This window comes from Ursus americanus, chromosome 25 (genome assembly GCF_024610735.1).
Source record: "Ursus americanus isolate L20-20 chromosome 25, mUrsAme1.1.p, whole genome shotgun sequence".
NCBI lineage: Eukaryota > Metazoa > Chordata > Mammalia > Carnivora > Ursidae > Ursus > Ursus americanus.
Window position 1 is genome coordinate 36939113 of NC_142151.1, and position 14047 is coordinate 36953159.

The following is a 14047-nucleotide window of genomic DNA, read 5'->3' on the forward strand; positions in this document are numbered from 1 at the left end:
GAGACTTGAAAGCTAAAATTTTGTCAATCAATTTCCAATTTACTCTAAACAATGTCAGATAGCTATTTTGATTTATTCTCTCAACAAATAAGTTGATTGACTCTATCTGTTGTTTTTACCTCTTAGATACAAAATGCCAGTGTCAAAAGACTACTGACAGGTAGAAAATTCCAACTCAATAAAGTGGGTTGTTTCTAATCTATAGGTAAAAACTTCAAAACCTTGGAGTATGAGTTGGATTCCCCTATTACCTTCATACTTGCATTTCTAGTCATAGGTGCTTGGCTTTTGAAGGTGAAAGACCTGGATTTACATCCAATCTCTATTACTTACTGGCTGTGTAAATGACTAGTTGTATAAGTTAATTAACCTTTCTAAACCTTCAGGTTTTCTCACCTGTAAAGTTAAGATAATATCTAGCTCACCAAAATGTAAAGTTCAAATGAGATCATCTATGTAAAAGCATAATAGTATAGTATTTGTTAATAATTAAAGCAATTAGAGTATTACCTATAAGCCATAAATCAAATATGTTGAGGCACCTATCACAGAAGAAAATTCAAGTATTTATTATAGACGGATGGATCTAATCTAATCTAATCTAATACAATCTAGCCTTTGTTTCCCACTTTAGACTTTAACTGCAAGGATACCAAGTTTTCTATTCCTTTTATAAGCTTTGCAAATTTACATGAAGTTCTGTGTCTTGTTCAGTATAGCTCTTTCCATAAAATATTAATAAGCATATATCTACAACTAGGTGAATAGAAAAGGGTAGATACAAAAGATTATGAGTAAGAACAATATACATAAAGGTTATACATAACAATCAGGAGAAAAGGGGGCACCTGGGAGGCTCAGTCGCTTAAGTGGCCAACTCTAGATTTTGGCCCAGGTCATGATCTCAGGGTCATGAGATCAAGTCCCGCATGGGGCTTCGTGCTCAGCTGGGGTCTGCACTCTCTTCCTCTGCTCCACCCCCTGCTCGTGCTCTCTCTCTTTCTCTTTCTCTCTCACAAATAAATAAATAAATAAAATCTTCAAAAAATAATCAGGAGAAAGAATAAATAACTTTGAGGCAAATTTTTGTTGGTTTTTGCCCACGGCGTCTATTCCTCCTTTTTGTGGGGGGAAAGAAACAACCGAGTCATACTTTGGATAAACCATTCACCCCTACTGTTAGCCCATGTGCTTAGAGGAAGATAGACTCTCCTGCCCTATGGGATAATCAATGCATCCCACTGGCCTGGACGAAATCATTTTTTCAGATCTGGGCATATGATCCAGTTCAAGCCAATGAAGATGATTACAACTCAATTATGGGACTTCTGTTTAACTCCTGAGGATACTGAACTTCTTTTTTCACCTACTTGAGTATCATAATGATGCAAGCATAAGAATGTCAGAGGTCTAGCTGAAAACACGTGGAGCCTGAAATAAAGCCCTTCTGAGGAGGTAACCTGAGATCCATCTAGGCAAAGGGGCAGGACTTGACAGCTGTATAAAGCTGCTTATGAGCCATATGTTCCTTTTTTTTTTGCTTACATCAGTTGGATTGGGTGTTTTATTACTTGCACCTAAAAGAATACTAACTTATTTAGGTATTATTTGCAGGATGACAGATAATCGTGATTTTTCCCAACTTATGGTTCATGTGCACGAATGTACATTTTTTAAAAATGTACTAATTGCAATGGATTTCTTTTAAGGTGTATTAAAAATAGATGAATCTAACAAATAATGCCATTATTTTGTGGATACCATTATTTGGAATCAAACTAAGTTTTTAAAAAACGAGTGACAGTGATATAAAAAATTAGATTATGTTATTAGTGATACATAAATAACAAAAATCATGAAGGTATAAATGACTAATGTGGGACACTATGGATTATCCAGAAGTTGAGAGAAAACAATCTATACCCACTAAACCTTCTATATATAGATGTTACTACTACTTATAGTTATAGGACTGGATGAAGTAAATGCTGAAACAAAGTGGGGCAGGGGCGCCTGGGTGGCTCGGTCAGTTAAGCGTCTGCCTTCAGCTCAGGCCATGATCCCAGGGTCCTGGGATCGAGCCCCATGTTGGGCTCCCTGCTCAGTGGGGAGTCTGCTTCTCCCTCTCTCCCCCACTCATGCTTTCTCTCTCGCTATCTCGCTCGCTCTCTCTCAAATAAATAAATAAAATCTATAAAAAAAATAAAAAATAAATTAAAGTGTGGTATCCAGTGAATAGGACTTACTGGTATCATAAGCAGAGAAAGGAGTTGCCAAGGGATGAGGAAAGGGAAGGGCTACAGATATGAAAACTCTATCACATCATTTCTCTATCTTTCTAAGTCAGAGTTCTCCCTGTATCACTGAGTCTCTATCATGCTGTAATTTGTTACAAGCTTCCTTGAAGGGGCTCTCAAACATGAACAAAGTGAAAAGAACATTCCTGCTATACTGCTTTTGAGCTACTATGACTCAAGATAGCCAGCTGCAGAGTACCTAGAAAACAGTCTTGGTTGGATTAGATTTGGTGCCTAGAGATTTGGGGCCGTATTTTGGTGCACAGCTTCGTTTCTAGCACTGGCTTAGCCTCTGGAAGAAAGGTCAACACTTTCCTCTCATGCTCCACCCTCAGGGAATGTTTAATAACTGTTTCCGAAGAACTTACTTTTTCAGATGTGAACACAGCATCCTTAGCACTAGGCAGACAGGACTGGAAACTGGAGGCCAATTATATTACAAATGCATTTGTCACAACATATGTGTAGGTGTTAACTCAAAATTTAAGCCTCGAGAACTTGACTTTTTTTTAGTTTAAACACCAGAGAATGCCAGGAAACTCATTTGTTTATTCTATATATTTGAAATCAGAAATAAAGCAATCTTTATTATAAATGGTGCTAAATGTTTCAAGAAGAACCAATTTGTCCAATTTCAGTTCCAGTATTATCTAAACTAGTAGTTCTCAATTCTTGCCATGTAAAAAATTTATCGGACAGTTTTTTGTTTGTTCATTTTGTTTTTTAATGTTGATATCATAGCTCCATCTCCTAGCTATTACATCAGAATCTTGGAGGGGGGAGGGTGAAGGTCACAGCATATTTCATCACTGTATTTTCAGTGTGCTGTGTAAACACATTAATTCTTAAAACCACAAACAATTTAAATATAACACAATTTTTGTAGCTAGTTTTTCCATTCGTTAACTTACCTTTCTTAACATATCAGGGCTCTTTTAAAAATAAATGGATGTGATCGAGGCTTCTCTTGATATCTGAAAGGCCCTCTCTCAGCTACTTTCCCAAATCTTGTCCTAGCCAACTTGTCTCCTTTCCATGCTATTCACCTCACTAATCTCTAAGTAGCTCCTGAATGGTTCCAGGGGGTTAAAGATGGCCACACATTTTCAACACTTCTACCATGGTGGGGTCTATTCCTCCCATTCCTCTAGAATCTGGGCTTGCTTATAACTCTTTTGACCAGAGGAATCTGGGAAAAGTGATGCTGTGTCAGTTCCAGACCTAGTCTTTAAGAGCCCCAAACCACTATTTAAGAAGTCAGATCACCAGTCTGATGTACAGGTCACAGGGAGGAGTCCTGAGATTCTGTGCAGAGGTAGAGAATTTCAGATGTACTCCATTTTCCTGTCACCCCTACTGAGATGCCTGGCATTTAGTGAGGCCATCTTGAACGTTTAGCCCAGGCCAGCTGAGTGACCCCCCCTTGTCACTGTGTGGAGCAGAAGAATCACTTGTCTAAATTCCTGACACACAATATTGCAATATATAATGAAATTGCTGTTTTAAACCCCTGAGCTTTGGGACAGTTTGTCACGCAGCAATAGCTAACAACTCAAAGTGTGGTCCCACTGACCAGTAGCACTGGCATCACCAGGGAGCTTCTCACACATGCCAGGTTTTTGGCTGGACCCCAGACCTACTGAATTAGGATTTACATTTTAATAAGATCCCTAGGTTATCTGTATGCACATTTAAACTTGAGAAGCACTGGTTTAGCCAACCTTTGGTTGCCAGAGGATCTCTAGCTAAGCTGAAGACTGAGCGCAGCTCCCAAATCAAGTAAGTGGGATGCGCATTCTTGATTCATATCTAATTCCACACATGCTCTGTATAAGGCTCTGGCTCAGGCACCGAAGATGAAAACTAGGACGGCCTTTCTATCTGTCTATTTGATATAATCCTTTTTAGTAGTATTCCTTAGTTCCTTTCCTTTGAAGGCTCCTTGAAGGGCAGACCAAGTCTTAAACCACTTTGAAATTCCCAAAGTACCTTTCACAGAACTGGGATTTTAAACTCTTAATTGAAAGGATAGAAGAAAGAGCTAAAAAGAACAAAACAAAACTGCACCACCCTGTTAAAAATAGGAGGGGGGATCTTCTGTCTACTTTTAATAGACTAGGTGTAATGGAAATAGAATGCTGTATGTTTTATAAGGTTTCTTTTTCTTACTTGTTTTTTCCATTTAAGCTCTCCTTTGCATCCCCATAAAAGCCATTATTCAAACAAGTGCTAGTAGCTCGTTGAGGGCAGGTTGTTAGACAGTACCAACTACATCAGCTATGAGCATCTACTACATTCAAATGTCATGGGAGGTGTTAAAGATGTAGAGATGAATATAAAGACCTAGTCCGGCTCCCAAGGTGCAAAGTCCAATAAAGGAGACTGAGTCACAAACAATAATTTCAATAGAATACAGACAGTCCTGATTTAGGATGATTTGACTTATAATTTTTTGACTTTACAATGAACAAAAGCGATAATGCAGTCAGTAGAAAACTGTACTTTGAATTTTGATCTTTTCCTGGGCTAATGATATATGGTACAATCCTCTCTCCTGAGGCTGGGCAGGGGCAGTGACCCCAGTTACCCCCAGAGGGTAAACAATTGATACACTTACAACCACTCTGCAACCATACAACCCACCCTGTTTTTCACTTTCATTACAGCATCCAATAAATTACATGAGATATTCAACAATTTATTATAAAACAGGGTTGGTGTTAGATGACTTTGCCCAATTGTAAGCTAATGTACAAGCATACCTCAGAGATATTGCAGGTTCAGTTCAAGGCCACCGCAATATAGCAAAAATTGCAATAAAAACAGTCAAATAAACTTCTGGTTTCGCAGTGCACATAAAAGTTACGTTTACGCTATATTGTAGTCTATTAATTGTGCGATAGAATTATGTCTAAAAAACGTACATACCTTAATTTAGAAACGCCTTGCTAAAAAATGCTAGCCATCGCCTGAGCTTTCAGTGAATTGTAATCACTAATCACAGAGCACCATAACAATTATAATAATAATGAAAAATTGTGAAATATTGTGAGATTTACCAAAATGTGACACACAGACAGGAAGAGAGCAAATGTTGCTGGAAAAATGGAGCCAATGGACTCGCTCACCCCAGGGTTGCCGTGAACCTTCAATTTGCAAAACACAGTATCTACAAAGCACAATAAAGTGAAGCATAATAAAATGAGGTATGCCCACAAGTGTTCCGAGGACACTGATGGTAGGCTAGGCTAAGCTATGATGTTTAATAGGTTAGATATATTAAATGCATTTTTGACTTAACGATATTTTCAACTTACAGGGTTACAGAGACATAACCCCATCATAAATCGAGGAAGACATGTACAGAAAGGCACATATAGTCAGTCTTGTGATGGGTAGGGATCCTTAAAGAGGTCCACATAATTACTCCTTCAGTTTAATGTTTCAATCTATAATAAATACTAAGCTTTAGAACCAATAGTGATGGGAAACTCACTGTCTCCTGAGGCAGCCCGCTGCATTGGTGAATAGCTCAAATTTTACTATTTTCTTATATTTAACTAAAAATCTAAGTCTCTTCTACTCATTGGTCCTAGGCCTAGCATCACAGAGGCAACACAGAATGAGCGACACATGTCTGATGGCCTCACTGTTCTTAGGAGTACAAAAACCTATGGGTGAGGGAGAGTGGAATTGAGAGGAGAGGGATCTGAAGTAATCCAAATGAAAATTACACAAAGTCAATTCCAAAACAGACAAAAGAAAGGGAAGTCAAACCAGAAAATAAAAAAGGAAAAAGAAAGAGAGAAAGAAAGAAGAAAGAAAACCAATAAGATAACTTGGCACTGCTGTGTCAATTTCTCCAGCAGAGTCATGCTGACTCAGAGCAAGTACACAGAGAGAAGTTTAAAGACCCAAAGCTTGACATACATAGTAAAAATGTATGGAAACATCTTGATTTTAACTCAACAACTATAATAAATATTCTGTGACTACCTACTATCTACCAAATTAGGTAAGCATTTAAGAAAATACTGTTATTCTTTGGAAATGACTTGCTTATAAAAATTTCTATTTCATGTCAGTTAAACTAGACTCCAGTAATGACTCACGCACATAAATCTTACTTTTTGAAAAAGTCTTACCTTTACAAACTTTGCAACAGCTATGAGACAAGGTGATTTGATGAGATTCTGGACAATCCAAAGCTGGACAGCCTGAGCTTTCAACCAGCTTCATGGTTTGGTCCTGTTAGACAATAAAAAATGAATCCTTCAAACTTCTGAATTAGGACATACTAAGAAATTCCTACATGCAGCATCTGAGGAGGCTCTTCATCCACAAGAGTAAAATTTTCATCCTGAGAACATTTGCATAGGTCACAGGCTCACTCACAAAATGACAGTGTAAGTCATAACTGGAAAGTAGGAGCAGAACACATTGCAGCCATATAAATAATCTGCCAAACAACCAGGGAATCCTGAAAAATTCTTTTAGTTTTATAACACATTTGCACATCCAGATGACAACTGTGGCACAAATACAGCTTGAATTAGATCAGAGGCTCACTTTGAAAAAAACAATAAATAAAAACTGAGCCTTTTAAACATTTTCTTTTCAAAATTTTCTAGATTATGAAAAGATTCTCAGAGGTGATCCTGGTAAGGAATACTGGGGATCTCTCCCAAAACCACAAAGGAAATGAAGGCAGAATATCTTTTGGTTGGATTCTATACTGTCAACCTCCTATCTCTTAAGAACAGGGTCATTAACTATAGCAACATATAATAAAATGTTGGAACTTGTAGGCTTCCATTTTAATACTGCTCAAAAGCTTAAATTTTTAGATGTCATTTCTACTAAGTACTACTCTTATGGAAGAAGTACTCATTTCAACATTTCCATCTTCCTGGAGTACCTATAGAAAAGAGATTATAATGATTTGAAAATGATCCTATCAAGAAAGTGGCAGGACCATACAATCCTGTAATTCTACTTCTGGGTTTTTTCCTCAAAAAAAACGCCAAAACACTAATTCAAAAAAACATATGCATCCTGATGCTTACTGCAGCATTATTTACAATAGCCAAGATATGGAAACAAACTAAGTGTCCATTGATAGCGGAATGGATAAAGAAGATGTGAGACAGACACAATGGAATATTACTCAACCATAAAAAAGAAATGGAATGTTGCCATTTGTGACAATATGGATGGACCTAGGAAGTATAATGCTAAGTGAAATGTCAGACAGAAAAAGACCATATAAGATACCATATAATTTCACTTACATGTGGAGTCTAAAAAACAAAAGAAACAAAAACAGAAATAGACTCATAAATACAGAAAATGAACTGGTGGTTGCCAGAGTAAGGGGGCGGGGGTGGGTAAAATAGGTAAAGGAAATTAAGAGGTACAAATTTCCAGTTATAAAATAAATCACAGGGGTAAAAAATACAGCATAGGGAATACAGTCAATAATACTGTAATGCCATTGTATGGTGACAGATGATAACTACACTTGTGGTGAGCATTTCATAATATACATAACTATCACATCACTATGTTGTACACCTGAAACTAGTATAATAGTGTATGTCAACTACACTTAAAAAAAAAATGAGTGGTTGAAGACATGGATATAGTGGAGTCAAATGCTAGTCTTCCTTTGGTTTGACAATACTATCCATTCTGATCATCTTATTTTCAGAACCACAGTGTTTTCCAGGGTTACTATTAAAGTTACAGACCCCCAGGACACACTTTCAAGGCCACGAAAGTGAAAATAAAGGAACAGTGAAGGACTAGTGTCAACAGCCCAGGAAATAAAAGCTTGAGAGAGCTGTCAATTATGTAAAGGTATAAATACAGAAACTAAGGGGCCTGAAGGAAAACGAAACAATGAAAGTTCTTACTGTCAAGAATTTAGTCTGGGGTGCCTGAGTGATGCAGTCCGTTGAGTGTCCCACTCTTAATTTCAGCTCAGGTCATGATCTCAGGGTCGTGAGATCAAGCCCCTCGTGGGGCTTTACATTCAGCACGAACTCTGCTTAAGATTCTCTCTCCCTCTCCATCTGCCCTTCCCCCCTTCTTGCATGCTCTGTCTCTCTCTCTCTCTAAAATAAATAAATAAATCTTGTTTAAAAAAGAATTTAGTCAAGAACTCCAAAAACGTATGATAATCTGGTACAGCTGTGCTGTACAATCAATAGCCACTAGCTACATGGAGCTCTTGAATACTATAGACAAAATACGCAAAAGATTTTGAAGGATTAGTTGACAATAGAATGTGTAATATTTCTTTAATAATTTTATGTTGACTGCATGTTAAAAAGATAATAGTTTCTACCTGTGGGGTTAAATATAGAAAAATTAGCCCAATAAAACTTATTGTTTGTGGCTTACATATTTCTATTGGACAGCAGAGCATTGGAGAGGAAATGATGACTTTTGTTTGAGTTAAAAAAACGGTAACATTTGTTCATTCCCTCAATATTTACTTTCAGAGTATAGGCACTTTCAGAGTTGTCTATATACAGACTTCTCACTAATCCATTTTAAAATGAAATCATTTCATACCTATATTACAATCAAATAGGCAACTATTCCAATAAATTTCTAACCCAGAATTACCAGTATTATGAGACAACACTGGTCAGATGAAAAGAATACACACAGATGCACACACACGCACACACACATGCATTGAGAAATTCCAAATGTGCTCAAGATATTTAAATTTAGAGCTGATATTTCAAAGTTAGAAACCAGCTGACAGAAGTTTTCCACCTTCCTTGAAGTAACTTTCCTCTGATTCCCTTTTCTTCATTTGGAGTTAGTAGACCTCACTCAAGGTCTTTCAATCCTTACCTTTATAGTGGGTCCTACTTCACTCAAAACGGTGTTGGTGTAGGGTGCTGACAGGGGACACTCCATCTTGAAATATGTTTTGGGAATTCACGTTAATGTTCCTATATCTTAGCTCTCTTGTCTTTAAGATGGTGACCCACACCATAGGAAAGCGGATTTAAAGCTAAAAGAAGCAGCCCCAATACTTTACAGGGGGCATGAAGAAATCAGACCTCTCATTTTCTAGAAACCAAATCTGTCACAGTCTTGCCTCTTTCACATTTCCTCCTAGCTTCTTTCAAAGGACTTCTAACCTAAGATGCATGAAGTGGATAGCAGGCTTCTTTCAATTTATTGTGGCAAAATGCTTAGGATTTTCCTTTCCCTAACACTGAATAATCACATAAATTTATTGGTGGTGCCAGCAGCATTTTCTTTTCCACATAATCTATGCATACTAAATCATCCCCAAAAACCATTTAAAGAGAAGGCATCTAAAGAGAAAAATTAAGGGTCAAATGTAAAGGGAACTCTAAAGCAGAAACTTTATATGCAGAGTTTCCCTCAGATAGAATATGGCTTGCAATATCACATTATGGTCAAGGAATACAGTTTATAAAAGGCAAAAATGAAAAGTTTTATGAAACATATTTAGTTTTTCAATTAGCAGGTCAAGCAGCAGAGATAAAAACACTCACAATTGCTTCCGAAGCATACTTGAGGAGCCCATGGCAGTAAATTTATAAAGAATTCCCCTTCAAATCACTTAAAATATTCTTACCAAAGGGATTAATAACAATACCTGTCTCAACTCCTCCAAAAGCTAATTTTTACTAGGTAATTTTTATTATTTTCCATTGAACTGAATGATATTTGTCACATGGGTCAAAAACCATTAAGTGACAACAGGCTGAGTCTAAATTTATCTACACTTCTTCACAGGAGTTGGTTTGAATTTGGAAAAATAAGACAACTTCATAAAACTTTAATTGGACAAAACAGTATTTTTGTTTATTGGGGAAATTATTTTTACAGCCATTAATTTACATATTTGAAAAAAATGAGAATTTCTATTTGAAATATAATTAATATCTTAAATTTTTTCTTTGCCTTAAATGTTTTAAAGGTATTAAAGGGTGACATTTTAAAGAAATATTTACCATTTACATAACAAAGAATTCTGAAAGACCCAGGAAGTCTCCTTACCTTGCACTCATAGAGAACGCATACTCCAGAAGAAGAATAAACCGTATTTCTCTCTCCTTCAAAGTAGGTCCGTCCTTGAAATTGGCATATTGCTTTGGAATAAAAAATACACATATATTTATTTTTAATTTTTCTTTAGGAAAAATAGTTTGGGGGTGTTCAGATTATGTTTCACATGGTCTTCAGCCTTTTCAAAGTGTCTGAATAACCATAAACCTAAATTCAATCTAATATAAGGCACAAATAGGATCCAGTTATTGTTATGCCCATTAAGGTCAGAGAGTAAAATAAGGTACAAAAAGGATAAGGACCATAACAGGTCAGAAGCAGGCTCTAAAAAAAGAGTGCCAATGAGCAGACTCTCAGATGACTTGCCTACTAGGTGATGTCGCACTTTAGGGCATATTAAGCAGGTGCCTGGAGCAGCTACGAATCAGGGCAACACAAATATGAAAAAAAGTGCATTTTTTAATATACCATTACAGAATTTTAACAACAAAATTTAAAAGAAGCTATTTTAACTTTAGTACATACATGAAAATTTTATGTTTTATGAGTTAGCACAATTTAATTTGTAAATACATGTGGATTAGGGCATCCTACTTAGGATGCTGAAAAATCTTAATCTGGGCCTGCTTTGTTTCCATCACAAATTTAAAAAAAATTAAAATAGAACTTCAGATTCGATAGGAAAACATTTTTAATTAGTGAAAATACATAGAAATTATCGAATAATTTTTAAGACATTCAAAATAGCTTCAATTCACATAAATATTTTGCCGACAGAAATTGCTTGTTTTGAAATGAACCTTTCACACTCCCCATGCTGACTCATCACCTAACCAGAGACAGCTACCCCCAGCTAACAAAACTTAACCTTCAGATTCCGCCTCTGGTTTAGCTGACGTTTTTAAAACTCAGAACTAATTTTTGTTTTCACTACTTTGGTTTTTTTTGTTGTTGTTCTTTTTTTGTTTTTGAAAAGTCACTCAATATTGTGGATGCTTTGGAGCTCCTTAGCATCTCGAAAAGGACCAATAGAAGTGATTATCTGATGAGGAAAGACTCAGTTTGTTAACCTTGTTTACTAAATCCAATTTTTAGTTTTAACCATGCAGACTTTACAAAATGGATGTGTACATTTTCTTCTAATTCCTTTGTGTGAATTTGAAGAAAATTTTTCCCTTTTCGAAATTCACGTATTCCCATAACTTTCAGAAGTATCAAGTTATCTTAGCACTTGGCTTTAATAAATACTGTTTTTGTATCATTTCTGAAAAAAAGTACCAAGTTGCTTCTAATAAGTGGTAACAAAGATATTTGATAAATTTTTAATATTAAACATATACATGGTTGTACAAATATTCATATTTAAAATGAAAACCAACTTATATCTTCACTGAAAAATTAACCTATTATTTAAAAGCTGCACATTTAGATAATGGAAAGCATGCACGTTGTTAAAATGTCACCCTTCAATGATCTCTTTACTCAGCTTTTATTAACAAATTTCACTACAGAATATATATAGAGAGAGAGTACAGAATATATATATATATCACCGGTGAATTGATCTTAAAATTTTGGAGCTTGCTAGAAAAGAATACAACTTTCGTGCATAAATTATATTACTTAAAAGCTAGGTACAGCTTATGTACTTATTAATATTCAAAATGAAATGTTTCAGTTGCATACTATCGGTCATTTTATGAATTAAAATAGCATGTGCATTTGCTTAAAGAACCTGATTGATTATAAAATATACCTGTCCAACATGTAATTTTTACATGTAATTTTTATATAAACCTCGCTTATGAGATCCAGTAACCTCAAAATACCAAGTTGTGACATATTGTGTCTTTGATGATACTTAAAAGTACCACATTTCATAAGATAATGTGAATAAATAAAACCTTCTTAACATCTCTTCAGCACTTGCCATTCAAAGGTTTCTAAGACTATTTTATTATATGATATGATAACTGTAGCCTATTAAAGTCCAACGATATGTTGAAAAGAACTGATATCCCAAGTCTTAGAACAGAAGAGAAAGGAAAATGTAAAAAACACAAGGGTAAGTTCTCCTTACACAAAGTCTTATGACAATTTAATATCCAAGCAGAGCAGACGGAGCTTCTATTCTAAACTCTTAATTCAAAAGACTCGAACAGGCAACTTGTGGGACAACAGGGCACCAAATGGAGCTTGGCAGAGGGAGAAAGCACCAAAATGAATGAGATCACAATTGCTTCATTTCCTTTCAAGCAATGAGCACAACAGGGTGAATTTGGCTTAGGGAGAACCCAACGTGAGTGATTTTTGACTTGTTTCTTTATTGATCAGTTGCAATGATTTCCATAATTCTGAGATTTATCCCCAATACCTAGTAAGGCCACTAGGATATACCTTCCCTAGGTTCTTTGGTGGAAAAATGTTAAGAAACTTAGAAAATTGGGGCACCAGGGTGGTCAGTCGGTTAAGCATCTGCCTTTGGCTCAAGTCATGATCATGGAGTCCTGGGATCTAGCCCCACATTGGGCTCCCTGTTCAGCAGAAAGCTTGCTTCTCCCTCTGCCTCTCACCCTGCTCGTGCTCACTCACTCTCTCAAATAAATAAGTAAAATAAAAAATAAAAAAGAAAGAAAGAAAGAGAGAGAGAGAGAGAGAAAGAAAGAAACTTATAAAATCTATAATCATTGCTAAAAATACTACAGGGAATCCTGAAAATACCATTAGGAAGTCTCTGGAGCTTAGGAATAAGTTGAAAGAATAAAAGTCATATTTATCTATTAATGCATTTAACAGGTATGTACTCTGAGCTCCTATTATATGCCAGGTAGTCTGCTAGGTAACTAAAATCCAGAGATGAATGAGACATGATGCATGTCCTCACTATGTAGTGGGGCAGACAGACTCATCTACAACTGACTAACATAAAAGCCAAAATGAAGTCTTATAATTGAGAAATTCATAAGTTATATGCAAACACAGGAGACTGAGCGGTGAACTTCCACGAGGGGACAAAAGGAAACAAACGGGCTGGAGAAGGACCGGGGCTCTGGCAATAGTGGGAAGTCATCAACACTGTAGGGCTAAGGAACAAGAACAGGAAATGGTTTTACTGGAGCCCTGTATGAGTCAGAGTTATGGGGAAGCAGTGCCTAGAGGGAACCATTATCAGGAGAGACACAGCTAGTGCCAGAAACACAGCGCAGCGCAGAGAAGGAACAGGGAAGAAACGTGGCCAACTCTCTCTCCTCCTGCCTTCTAATTTCCTGCCAGTGCCTCCCATTGGCAAAGCCTAACCAAAGCTGGTTGGCAAGAAGACCAGGGTGATGCAGCAGGCTCCTGGGGCAGAGAATAGGGCAGAGAAGGAGAGGGAATGGAAGTGGGATAGGGGGTGCCGGGAATAACTGGTACCCAGCACACGTGGCTACCATATTAAATCATTTTAAACCAGGAAGAGTTTATACAGACGGGTTGCTTAGAAAAGCATGAGAGAGTGGAACAGAGAGCAAATAAATTTGAAGAGGAAAAATTGCATCGTTTAAAAAATGCAGATCCCCTTTAAGGAAAACTGAGGTAGCTGATCAAAACGAGGTCCATACGCAAGCAGAAGGCAAGATGGAGGAACTAAGCTCTGGAGAAATCAACTATCAGAGCAGAGCGGGGGAAGCAGATGAGACCTGTGCCTA

The 14047-nt window shown here is 36.7% G+C and overlaps 1 protein-coding gene across 1 annotated transcript in view; it reads right to left on the minus strand.

Annotated features, from left to right (window-relative positions):
- The window catches only part of NELL2 (neural EGFL like 2), a 316526-nt gene that overhangs the window by 167750 nt on the left and 134729 nt on the right, over nucleotides 1–14047 (minus strand). Inside the window, exons 10-11 of the mRNA XM_045801231.2 lie at nucleotides 10353–10444; nucleotides 6443–6545 (exon numbers count right to left, since the gene is read on the minus strand). Coding sequence (XP_045657187.2) covers nucleotides 6443–6545; nucleotides 10353–10444 — 195 coding nt within the window. The remainder of the gene's footprint in view (nucleotides 1–6442; nucleotides 6546–10352; nucleotides 10445–14047) is intronic.